The following is a 12,927-nucleotide window of genomic DNA, read 5'->3' as shown; positions in this document are numbered from 1 at the left end:
GATTAAGTTTAATGATCATCACAACATGCTATTTTGTTCTGGGGCTAAACCATTAAAAACATTTAAGACAATCAGGTATATTAAAGGTCATGTTAAATTTATGCATTTAATTCCAAATGCTCAAGAAAATGCAATTAACTTCTAAAGTTTATAAAGATTCTGAATCATTTATACAATCAAATTTATGAGTTATGATCTTGGAAAGAGCTTGCTATAAGGCTTACAAGTTTACCTCTTTAGAAATATGAAGTAGCCAGGCAGTGGTGGCGCACACCTTTAATCCCAGCACTTGGAAGGGAAGGGCAGGTGGATCTCCACGAGTTTGAGGGCAGCTTGGTCTACAGATCAAGTTCCAGGACCAGCCAGGGCTACACAGAGAAACCCTGTCTTGATGCCCTCCCCCTAAAGAGAAAGAAAGAAAAAAAGAAATATGAAGTATCTGAGAGAATTAAAAAAAATCATTTTTCTTAGTGTAGTTTAAATCACTTAAGAGAATTTAATTAATCTGGTTTACAAAGAGTTAACTGCTTAAGAAAGTTTGATCTGTGCTGTCTCAAACATTTGTCCAAGTCTTACTTTCACATGCATGCATGTGTGCACATGGATGAAAACTTACAGAAGTTGATTCTTTCATTTTATCCTGTGGGTTCCAGGGACTGAATGTAGGTCTTCAGGCTTGGAGGCAGGCACCCTTATCTGCTGAGCCATCTTGCAGACCCTCAAGTAATTTTTTTTTTTGACATATAAATTCTTAAAATTTGTAAACAAAACATAAATGAAATTTTGTAAGTCTTAAAAACAGCTAAGATTGGGCTGGAGATAGAGCTCAGCAGAGTGCTTTCCTAGTATGCTGGAGGCCCTGGGTTCAATTCCCACAGTGAATTAAAATGGGAACAGCAATAGACACTTGTAATCTCAGCATAGTGGAGGTGGAAGCAGGAGGATCAAAAATTTAATACTCTTAGCTAATGAAGGAGTTGAAGGCCCCCTTGGATTATGTGAAACTCTGTCTCCAAATAAAATGGCAAAGAAGAAAGTAAACAAAAACACACCTAGAGATTAGAAGTTTCCGGGGTATTTTTTTGGTTTTGTTTTGAGACAGGGTTTCTCCATGTAGCTCAGGCTGTGAAATTAGGCTCTTAAATACTCTGAATGATTTGAATATTAGAATGCCACACAAAGGGGGCAAAAAAAAAAACAAAACAAAAAACCAAGATTGTGCCTAGGGAGGTGGTAGCACATGCCTTTAATCCCAGTAGATGCAGGCAGATCTCTTAGTTAGAGGCCAGCCTGGTCTACAGAGGGAGTTCCAGGATAGCCAGGGCTACACTGAGAAACCCTGCCTTGAAAACCCAGAAGAAGAAGAAAAAAAACTCAGAGCATGCAAAAGTCACTGGATTCCTTTACATCTCTAGATATTCCCAGGGGATGTTTATGTTTTTGTTCTCATATTCTTCTTAACCATTTTACTTTTTAAACAGACTATTGATGAAAGAGACAAACTTGTATGCTAATTTAATCATTTTTTCCTTAAAGGCTTTCCTCTTTTTCTTGCAAAATGCAGTTTTATTATCTACAGAAATGACAACTTTTCTTTCACATTTACTTTTGTTTCCTGCCTTATTTCATTAGCTAGAATTAGCTTTGGAGCCTGACCTGGAACTAGCTCTTGTAGACCAGGCTGGCCTCGAACTCACAAAGATCTGCCTGCCTCTGCCTACCGAGTGCTGGGATTAAAGGCCTGTGCCACCACTGCCTGGCTTTATTAGGTGATTTTATGAAACATTAAATACACTTAAAATGGTCAGCTTGTGTTTAAAATAACGGTGTAAATGACAGTCCCTACAACTAATCGGTGGTACTCCTGGGCAATTTGTTTCCAAAGAAAAACAGGCTGGGGTCAACCTAAGGCACCCACCCAGCTTCTCCATCCTACTGCCCCCAGAGCAATTTACAATCAAAGCCTCTACATGGGGGCCACTGCTTTAGGGAGATAGGTGGGCATGAACTCGACACCTTCCGAGCTAGCACTGACTCAAAAAAGTTAAGTCCACCCTAGAGTTAAGTTCACGGATTCCCAGCCGCCCGCTCTGAGAGTGAATCTCTCTTACTCAAAAGTCAGGCTTCAACCCCGTCTGCGGAAGTTTGGGGCAGCCGCCCTGCCCCTCGGCAGCTAACTGTTCCCAGTTCGCTGTCATCTGTCTTCCAGCTGTCACAACTTCTTGCAAAGTGTCACACTACTTACAAAGGCTAACGCGGGAAGCTGGACCGGACCGCGGCGCACACGGTTGTCCCCAGAGCCGACGCGGGCCGCAGACGTCCCCCCGTGGCGGTCCTCATGCCGGCCCGGGACCCCCGGGCTTCGGCGCGCTCAGCGGCCCGCTTCCGAGCGCTGCGTGCGGGCGCGCGGAGGGCCCGCGCCGCGGCCCATGGCCGGGTCCCCAGCCCGTGCGAAGGGAGTCTCTCTACAAACCGCCGCTTTCTCTCGCCAGTCGGAGGAGGGGTGAGGGGGGGGGGAGCCGAGAAATACCAAGTCGTCGTCCAAGAAAACAAGTCGGGCGACGCCGAGGACGCTTGGCGCGGACGGCGCTCCGGAAACCGACCGTCGACCAGGGCGCTCCTCAGCAGTCTGGAGCTCCCGCCCCGAGCGCGGGCTCGCGGGGAACCAGGGCCTCTCGGGCTCCCAGCTTGGACCGAGACGGGCTTCCAGGCCGCGCCGGGGTCAGTCAGGGCAGCACCCGAGCTCCAAGCCCCGTCCGCCCGGCACCTCAGGCTCAGGAACGGCCCGGGGCCCGCGCCCGACTAACGGCCGTAACGGAAGCGGCGAGAAAGACTTGAGATGAGTCCTGAGCCCCAGAAGCGACGTGGGCAGCTCAGTCGGCTTCCTTTCGCGCTAGTCCGGCCGCGCAGCCTCCACCGCCGCTGCTTTGGACAGTGGACGCTTCGTTGTCACGAGCCGGAGGGAGGAGGGGGCAGGAGCCCGGACTCTCCGGGCTTCGACGCGCTGGGAGCGCGGCGCTTAAGTCACGTGCCTCCAAGCCGCCCAATGAGCGCCAGCGGCGCGGTGACGTCAGCGCAACCGCTTGGCGGATGACAGCAGGCCCCCGTCACGTGGTCAGGCCCACTCCAATGGGCGGTGCCGCGGCGACCTGAAGTTCCCGGCTGCCCGTGCGGCGGCGGTGGTTGGGTGGTAAGATGGCGGCTGTGAGTCTGCGGCTCGGCGACTTGGTGTGGTGAGTCCCGGCTGCCAGGGCTGAAGGAAAGACGGCGCGAAGCTGTTTTTCCTGATTGCAGGGTTGGCGCCTGGCCCAGGAATTGCTTTATTATGCGCTCCTGGCAGCGGAGAGTGGGGAAGACAAGGTGCCGCCGTGCTGCGAACGACGCTTGGGCGGAAGGGGCTGTCCGGTCCCCGGGGGACCGAGGCCGAGGGTGGCCGCGGCGGTCCGGTCTCTCAACCCCGAGACCATCCCAGGGGAGGGCTACGGCTCTGGAACCCGGACGCTGGCTGCCACTGCAGAGAGTTCCGTTGTCGCGCAGGTTCCCTAGTCCCGGGGTCTCTCCGGTGCTCCTCAAGGCAGGAGAGGCTGCCTCGCGGGGGACAGAGCCATCCGAACCCGCGTTCCGATGGGACAGACATGGGCTGGAGGCTCGGTTCCAGGTGGCGAAATCCGACTGCCCGGCCGAGGGAAGGGGGGGGACTTCTCCTTTGCAAATGATGGCTAGGCGGTGACCAGTGCCTCTCGTTCTGTTCCTTGTGTCCCCGCGCAACAGCCAGCATCAAGACTGACCATTGTCTCCTTGGAGCTGCGTAGTTTCCCGACCTAGAGGAAGGTTTCCATGATCATTTGTCAAAGGCAGGCTGATCTTGTGGTGAATTAAACCAGACTTAGGGAAAGTCTCTTTAAGAAAGAACTGTTTCCAACCCTGTCACTAGGAGGGCCCAGACCAGTAACTCTTAATGGTTTTGTTATTCTTTATTCTTTCTCAGTGGAAGACTGCACGGACTGCAGGCACACGCACACAGTTCTGTATTCATGTGTGAGGGTCCTGAGCCCAGCTGGGCAAGGCCCTTTAAGGACTCCAGTTTGCCTGCTTTTGTTCTGGCCCTTGAAAGTGCCAGCCTAGAGTTACAAGAGCATAAATTGCGTCTTGAGTGGGCTGAAGGAGCTGGACTGGCTTTTCCAGGGCAAGTTCTGACTCTGTATTATTTTCTCTAGGGGGAAACTGGGCCGGTATCCTCCCTGGCCAGGAAAGGTGAGTGTGTTGCTACTATTAAAAGAAGCCCTCTGAAGTTAAGGGTGTGGGAGAAATCTGAGTTTCTTCAGTCTCTTAACACTGGCTTCAAATGGGCTCATTCAGATAACACTTGGTATTTTACCTCTAGTTATCAGTCGGTTTGAAAGGTATGTCATAAACCAGAGTGTTTAATGTACAGTCATCATGTCTGTCTTCAGTCAGAGATGGGTGTGAAATTCGTTGTTGTTTTTTTTATCTTGGAAATCAGTTGTAATCAGAATGTAACATTATGTTTAAATCTAAGAAGAAACAGATTCTGCAGGAAGAGGAAATTCTAAATGTAGGTTAGTGAAAAGCCAAAGTATTTTTGTCCCAACTAAGTTTAAATCTTCTTTCCCTGCTACCATATGTGCTGCTCCAGTGCATATCTGCAGAAGCTGACATTCCAGATTTTTCGAGAGGTGCTCCATCATAGCTTTCCAAATGTTCTGAGTTTTCAGTCTTGCTAGGAATCCAGGAAATGTCTGTAGACTCTTTCCAATATGGTGTTTCCTGTGCCTCAGTAGGTCCTTTATTTTCACCATTTCCTGTCTTAACTCTTCTTGCGCCAAAAGTATTTTGAAGAATGTTTTCTGTTTCTTCATTGATCACATATTACCTGGGGGTGGAGGTGATATTGCTGTTAGTTTTAACTGTTTGTATACCAGGAGCCATTGCATAAAAACTATCTACTAAACAGTACACTATGTGTTAGCCATGGGGAATCTTAGGGGACATTTGTACATTTCTTCATATCACCATAGAAGACTGCCAGATACAGGGCAAATAAAAGCCTTGATTTCTTTTGGAACATAGTTCTTTTTAAAAATCTTTGTGGTTTTTTGTTTTATTTTGTTTTTCAGATCACTATTCTAGTAGACTGCTGGATTCTCATACCTTTTTTCCCTTTTATCCTTCAGATTGTTAATCCACCCAAGGACTTGAAGAAACCACGTGGAAAGAAATGCTTCTTTGTGAAGTTTTTTGGAACAGAAGATCAGTGAGTAGTATGCCCTGAGAGTTCATAGTGCGTTTGGGCATTCCCCTGAGTCTGACCTGCTTTGGGAATATTCTAAGGCTCCTTAGTTCAGGCTTACTGCAGTGTGTGAAAAAATGGTACCTCTTTCTGAGTGCATGCCCAAATAATGGGTGGTATTCTTTCTTGTCTGGCAAAAATTGTTCTGGGACCAATAGTAATGTCCCTCAGGTAAGAACCAGAGTTCATAACTTTCTATATATTATAGACATATTAAAGTAGTTTCTTATATCTTCACTTAATCACCAGTTCCACCAGAGTTCATAACTTTCTATATATTATAGACATATTAAAGTAGTTTCTTATATCTTCACTTAATCACCAGTTCCTATTTGCCTCTCTCATCAATTTTTTAAAAATTTTGTTGCCTTGTGGATGGAGCCTAGAGCTTTGCCCATGCTAGACAAGCCATTGATCACTGAACTACATGTCCAGCTGATTTTCTGTAGTCTGGTCTGTTTTTGAGTACACTGAAAGCTAAGATATTATTTGATAAAAGTACTTATTTCATCCTGTTCTCATTGTTAAGACAAAGTGACTTACTATGTAATTATAAAGCTTTATTTCCTAGTATGTGCTGAACTGAAAGAATTTAAAACCATTACTTTGAGGGTCTTTGACATTACATCAGTTTAAGAAATGACACAGAGGAAAGAATGTATATTAACTTGAATTTGCAGTGGTTTGTTTAACTTTCTCCTCAGTACAAGAGGATTTCCTGATTCTGGCTAGGTAACCTGATTTCTTTAGGCAGTTGTTTTTCTCTATTTATAATTGTTAAAAGAAAAATGTTATTTTAAGTTTAAAAAATGTGATTTTTCTGCTAAATCTGATACTGATGGCCAAAATATTAATTCCATAAAAGCAACATATAATACTGTATATGAAAGTTTCTTATAGATTGCTTCACACATTCAGGAGTTTGTGTCAGAGTGCTCTACCAGGTTTCAGTTTACATAGTATGTTGACTTTCGCAATACAGATATACCCTGCCCCCCATTTTTTTCATAAGCCAACTTACCAGCTTTGTGGTGGCAGTGTTTCAAGGAAGGTTCTAAGAGTGAGCCTGTGGAAGAGGGAATGTTCTTCAGTGCCATGAATTTAGATTGAACTATAGCTCAGTGGTAGAGCACTTGCCTATCATGTGCAAAACCTTGGGTTCAATCTCCATCACCACCACTACCTCATCTGCCTCAGGAAGGAAGGAAAGTGTTATTGCCATAGACTCCTTAAAGAAGATTATCCTGATAGAAAAACAGGTATTGGTGATGTTGCATATGAGTCTACATTCAGTAGTGCTAGACACTGAAGGAATTCCTAGGACGGTGAATGTTGTAGTCCTCACCTTTTGAGAGCTTGGTAAGGGAAGGAGATTTAGTAGTTGAGCTGGGATAGTGTGCAGAGTAACCAAAGTAACTAAAAACTGTGATGGAAGAGGGCAAGGTCAGTCGGGAACAGCAAGGTCTAGGAAAGATGATGGGTAGCAAGATGGGAATCCAGTTGGAAAGCACGAATAGAGTTTGGATAATCAGGAATGAAAATGGCAATGTGGATCCTATTGAACTATGGGAAAGACGAGGCTTCTTGCCTGACATAACTGGTGCTAGGGAATCACAGGCAATATTATTAGCCACACTTTAAGATGACTAAATGAAAAATTAGGCGTGTCTGAAAGAAATATGGGAACTCATTCAAATTACTTGAGGTCTGAAAGCCATTATTTGGTAAATTTTTTTCTAAAGCTAAAATCCTAGAAGGTTTCTCTATGTACACAAGATACTAGAACTAAGTAAGACACAGGAAATTGGAATTGCATGAACTTCAGTACTCAGTGATAAGGGCACGTGTTGAGTACATACATAATAACCCAGTGCCGGTAGTGATAATGTGATTTCTAAACAATAAGCTCTCTCGAGTAGGTACGTAACAATGGATACAAGGCAACAAGTAACTATAAATGACTTTAAGCCTCTTAGTTTCTTTGATGGATTTCCATGTTAAAATATTTTTTTAGAAGGGCTCAGGGTGAACCTGGTAGTGTAGTATGTGTTTAACATTCATGAGGCTCTGGGTTCAATGCCCAGTACTTCCTAAAAGATGAAACCCAGTGTAGGACTCAAGTACTTGATTATTTGTTTTGTGGACACTGGACAAGTGAAATGGGTTTGCAGCACTCTTGTTAAAGACAAGCTTCCTCAGTGCTCAGTGTTAAGGCTGGTTTATTAGGTCAGTGTACTATCTCTGGAGTGAGAGCTCCAGATTATTTGGTACTTGAGGAAATAACTTGGAATGTGTTGTCTGCCTAATGTGTATCAGATAACTGGTTCTACCTGCTCTCTGATCTAAGCAAACTATTTCACCTTTCTGAGCCATCATCCTCATATGAAATGCTTTGTGAGGAAAAGCAGCATCACTTCTAACATGAAAGAATACATTTTTTCACCTTAGCACTGTGGCTCTCCAGAAAACCTATGCAATTTAGTTGTTTCCCAGAAGACCAGATAGAGCTAGTCAAGATCCAGAGAAGGGAAGTGTCAGACAGGAGAATAGTGCTCTTTACTATGGGAAAGCAAATCCTGGGGGAAAAAAAAAAAAAAAAAAAAACATGGTCAGGAGTTAGGAACTAGCTAGTGGCCTTCAAGAGTTCTGCAAGGGACACCTCAAATAGAATGCATGATTGTTCAGGAACAGCACAATGATCCCTAGTTCGTGAAGTAGTCACTTTGAAGGTATTATAGACAAATGATAACTGAATATTTTAGAGATAAAAAACAGTTTCTAAAGGGCAAATATGTCTGTGACTATGGTGGAAGCTTTAAGACTGACATTAGGGTTGAGGGTAAGTGTGACCCTGGCTCATCCTGTTTTGAAGACTTCATTGGTGACTGAATCCTGGCCCAGTGAATGGAGCCCAACCCATGCTATTATATTCCTGAAAACATAGGATTCAGTCAGATGTACTTGGTTTCAAAATTGACACATGAATTAATGGAAAATGCATGTAATTAATTTTTATTTTAGCAAGGACCTTTATTGCAGAGTTGAGTAAAATTATTAATGTCTTATGATGGTCCTGGAGAGATGGCTCAGCATTTAAGAGTATTTACTGCTTGCTTTTGCGGAGGACTGGATTTGGTTCCCAGCACCCACACCAGGTGTCTCTGGCTTCCAAGGGCACTAATATGCACATAGTATACATTAACTCTCATGGCACACACGCATGCACATAAATAAAAAGTAAAAATTTTCAGTGTGTGTGTATATATAAAATTTATGATCCTAAAATTTTAGACATCTGGCTTTTCTTTCCTTTCTTACCAAAACATCTAACAAATTACGTTCTTTTCTTAGGAAAAGAAGGCCCAACCTACCTCATCAGGCCTCTCTGTTGATAATAGGACTTAATGAGATAGAGTCAGCTCTCCAAGATGTTTCTTTTCCCTTTCACTTTAAAATAAATGAGGGAAAAATAACTTCAGCATAGCTCTATTAACTATACCATATAACCACAGTTAAATATCAAGAATCAGTGTATGAGAATCTACCTTGGACAAATCTGTTCTTGGTTATGGCTCATCAAAGAAGAGATGAGGCTCAGAGTTTAAAATTTTGACCTGACATTAGAGAGGTGGTTCCATGATTTAGAGCACTTAACTGCTGTCCTGGAAGACCCTAGTTGGTTCCCTGCACCCATAGTACCTAATTCATAATTACCTATAACTCTAGTTCCGAAGGATCTGGCACCTTATGCTTTTCAGTGGTACCTGCACACATATGACATGCATGCACATGTGCGTATGCACACACTTGTGCATGCAAATACAAATAAATAAAAATAAATCTTTAAAAAAAATTTTTTTGAGCAAGGCTTGGAGAGATGACTCATGGTTATGAGCACTGGCTGCTCTTCCAGAGGACCTGGGTTCAGTTTCCAGCACCCACATGACAGCTCACACCTAACTAACTCTAGTTCCTGAGCTTCTGGCACCCTCACACAGATGTACATGCAGACAAAACACCAATGAACGTAAAAAATAAAAAGAAATTACGTATTTAATCAGTGTAAGTATTTTGATTAGTGCAAGCTGGCAAAGATGCAGATAAAGGTACTTGACTGCCAGTCCACATAATCTGAGCTCAGTCCTCAACAATCTTCTTGTAGAAGAAGAGAACTGACTCTGAAGTTGTTCTCTAACCTCTAAACATGGTGGTCTAGTACATGCCCACATACACACTCACACTATTGAAATTTTTGGTTTGCTCTCTAGCTGGAGATAGTGAAATGAGAAAGTGTTCATTTAGTTTGCAGGTACTCAGAGCCACCAGTTCATGAATACTACTGCAGGTAATGAAGTGATAGCTCAGTGGTTAATAGCAATGTCTTCTCTTCCAGAGGACCAAAGTTCAATTCCTAGAACCCACATGGGGCTCACAACAGTGTATAACTCCAGTTCCATATGCTCCCATGCCCTCTTATAGTCTCCATGAGCACTAGGCACGCACATGGTGCAGACATATATACATGTAAAAACAGATACACAGCAAATTAAAATAAATAATGATGATAAATCAAGGAAAGGCCCTAAGGAATTTTCTTCTTTAAGAGAATACTATAGGCCAACTGGGCAGCTTGTGACTAGAGACCTCAGTTTCCATGGCAATCTTTATGGCCAGTTCTCCCTCTGCTTTCAGGAAGTAGATAGGGATGGTGTTCTTACTCTTCTCATATGAGGACCAGGGATTGCAAATTTAAATGGTAAGATGTCCAGGATCCCAGACTCAGGAGCTTTTTAAATCAAGCCACATCAAAGGTGAGCCAGGCCTCACTGATATAAGGTGTAAAGAACTAAATGGTTGTTGATGAAGAACATACTGGGTGGAAATGTGTGAGCATACCTTTTTCTTTTCACCTGCTGTTGAGCTATCCACTTTCTATCTGATACCATTCGTAGTTGGAGAGTGGAGCTAAGTGAGTAGTGAGGTCCAATGTTCAACCTATCCCGTGCCAGGGCTGCATGGTAGCTGTCCTGAATAGAATGGATTAGATTCTTCTCCCCAGTAACAGGAACAGTCCAAACAGTGACTCCCACCATGACTGATGAGTGTCGTGAGTGAACAGGTGTCGTGTAGTAGAATTATAGAAACAGGCCCATAGAGGAGTGGTGACTATTGCTTAATGGAGGCAGCACAAGTAGAAAGGCACTTGAGGACGTTACCAGTGTCCTTGTTAGTTTCTGTTGCTGTGATTAAACACCACAACCAAAAACTATTTGAAGGGAAGGAGTCTTTCATTATTATGCCTCCGGGTCACAGTCCTTGAGGGAAGTCAGGCAGGAACCATGGAAGAATGCTGCTTCCTGACTTATTCAGCCAGTTATCATATACAGTCCAAGACCAACTTCCTAGTTGTGACATTGCCCACAGGGGCTGGGCTCTCCTCTGTCAACCATCAAGATATTTCCCCATGAACTACAGTCCAATCTGATCTGAGTTCTCCCTCACTTAAGGCTCCCTCTTCTCAGGAGAAGGACCTAATCCATGCTTGGTTGTGTCAAGTTGACAATAAAAACTAAGTAATCAAGTTCTAGAAACAAAGTTTTCTAAATTCATCTTAATTACAAGTCTTGGTGTTTTCTTTTGTTGGTGGTGGCAGTGATGGTGATACTTTATTTTGTTGTTCTTGTTGTGGTTTTGAACTCCTGATCCTCTTTCCTCCACTTCCTAAGTGCTAGAATCACAGGAGTGCACAGCCATGATGGACTTTGTTAGTGTCTCTAAGGTAAACTTTGCTGGAAGTGAACTTAGACATTTCTATATTGCCTTTGTTTGCCTATGTGTGTGTCTGTTTCCTGGTGCCTTCATTTCTAACTAGCTTAAAATTGGAGATGACACATGTCATCTTCGGCCTCTAAGGACTACTCACACATCCAGATAGAGAAGGAGACTGACCTGATATGGGCTTTCTGCTCCTGTGTCTTTTTGTATGTTGTCCCCATCCACTCCTGTTTTTATGTGCCTCCATTTCAAAGCTCCAGCCCAGATTCTTGTAAGGTTCTCATATCTGAGCAGTGACTAAGACACATGTGAGGTTGTCATAATGGTTTTTCACTTAAGGAGAAAGCAGCTCCAAAGTATGGGCATTTTTATTTAAGTTGAGTTATCTTGAGAATAACTTAGTGGCAGGTCTGTCTTCCATTTGAAGAGTTTGTAGAAAGTATGACAAGACACCAAGGAACATGCTGTCAGCCATGTCAGATGAATTCAAAGCAGCAGCCAGGTTGAGTTTTCCACTACAGCAGGCCTCTAAGCCAGGAGTCTATGGCAGCACCTACTGAGAGTCTGGAATGATCTATATAAAGGTATTTAATTGAAATTTGGATTCTTGATAATGTTAATGGTTTTTAAAATGAATCTGAAAATAATGAAATGATTCCATTGTTGTTGTTTTTTCCTTCAGCTATTCAGGTGGACTAGTTTCTCTCCCCCCACCCCCACCCCTTTGTTTATTTGGTTGGTTGGTTGGCTGGTTGGTTAGGGGGTTTTTTTGTTGTTGTTTTTATTTGGATTTTTTTCCTTTTTTGGTTTTCTAGAACAAAGTTTCTTATGGAACTCACTCTGTAAACCAGGCTGTCCTCAGACTCAGAGAGCTGCCTCTCTGCCTCCCAAGTGCACCACCACAACCCAAGGGACTAGTTTATTTTTTGTTGTTTTTGTAGGTTTTAGTTTTTGTTGCTTTTGGTTTCATTTTGTTTTTGAGCCAGGTCAGCCATGGCTGCCCTGGACATCACAAGAGAACTGCCTGCAACCAACTCTCAGGTGCTGGGAGTAACATACTCAGCTCAGGTTGACTAGTTTTTTTTGAGATACAGAATCAAGATTTGTTTATTCCTCTTATGTAGCTAGTAGCATATTACAATACAGATAGTGCTCTTTCTTCTTTTTACATTTAAGAAATATCTGATTGGGTAACCTCATAGGTTTCCAGTTCTTATTTTCCAGCATTTACTACCAGAAACAATGTATAATTAACTCCCTTGTAAATCAAAGTAAGACTTCATACTTTAGGCACAAACTGGATGAGTTTTGTTATTTTTTAACTTCTTGATCTATGGCAAAGTGGTCTGAATAGGTACAACTTCTTATAAGTCCTAGGAAAAGGTTGTGAGACAAATCACAAGTAAAGAAACAAAACAGCTGTATAAGGCTGAGTGTCTAGCTTATTGGTAGACCACATGACTAGCATGTGTAAGCCCTAGCTTCATATTAGCACCACCACCCCTATCATCCACCCTCAGAAAAGAGAACAGTCTTTATTTAAAATGCCATCGCAAGAGCTAGGACTAGAACTCAGTAGAGTGTCTGCTTAACATGCATAATGCTCTGGATTTGATCCTGATCACTCATTAATCAGACATGGTGATACACCCCTATAAACATAATTCTAGCACCTGAGAAGTCAAAATAAAAGGATCAAAGATTTAAGGATAAATTCATCCTTAGTTAAAAAAAAAAATTCATCCTTAGTTACATATGGAGTTTGAGGCCAACCTGGGCTACCTGAGAACTTTCCTCCAAAAATTAAAGTTAGTGTGGTCATGAACGCCTTTATTCCCAGC

The 12,927-nt window shown here is 43.2% G+C and overlaps 2 protein-coding genes across 5 annotated transcripts in view; one reads left to right on the top strand and one right to left on the bottom strand.

Annotated features, from left to right (window-relative positions):
* The window catches only part of Ubn1 (ubinuclein 1), a 33,837-nt gene extending 30,838 nt beyond the window's left edge, over positions 1–2,999 (bottom strand). For 2 of the 3 annotated variants that reach the window (XM_041675821.1, XM_041675823.1), the window contains exon 1: positions 2,246–2,999. The gene's annotated coding sequence lies outside the window, so the exon portion shown is untranslated. Of the gene's footprint in view, positions 1–232; positions 288–2,245 lie in introns of those variants that run through there. The other variant, XM_041675822.1, reaches the window with a different exon arrangement.
* A 109-nt stretch (positions 3,000–3,108) lies between these two features.
* Glyr1 (glyoxylate reductase 1 homolog) overlaps positions 3,109–12,927 on the top strand; it is a 40,886-nt gene continuing 31,067 nt past the window's right edge. For both annotated transcript variants that reach the window (XM_041676635.1, XM_041676634.1), the window contains exons 1-3: positions 3,109–3,233; positions 4,218–4,254; positions 5,196–5,275. In XM_041676635.1, coding sequence (XP_041532569.1) covers positions 3,196–3,233; positions 4,218–4,254; positions 5,196–5,275 — 155 coding nt within the window. In that variant the 5' untranslated portion in view covers positions 3,109–3,195. The remainder of the gene's footprint in view (positions 3,234–4,217; positions 4,255–5,195; positions 5,276–12,927) is intronic.

The sequence above is a fragment of the Microtus oregoni genome, unplaced genomic scaffold (assembly GCF_018167655.1).
Source record: "Microtus oregoni isolate MIOR12 unplaced genomic scaffold, Mior012 000027F_ref0000203, whole genome shotgun sequence".
NCBI classification, from domain to species: Eukaryota; Metazoa; Chordata; class Mammalia; order Rodentia; family Cricetidae; genus Microtus; species Microtus oregoni.
This window is presented reverse-complemented; position numbering and strand designations above follow the sequence as displayed.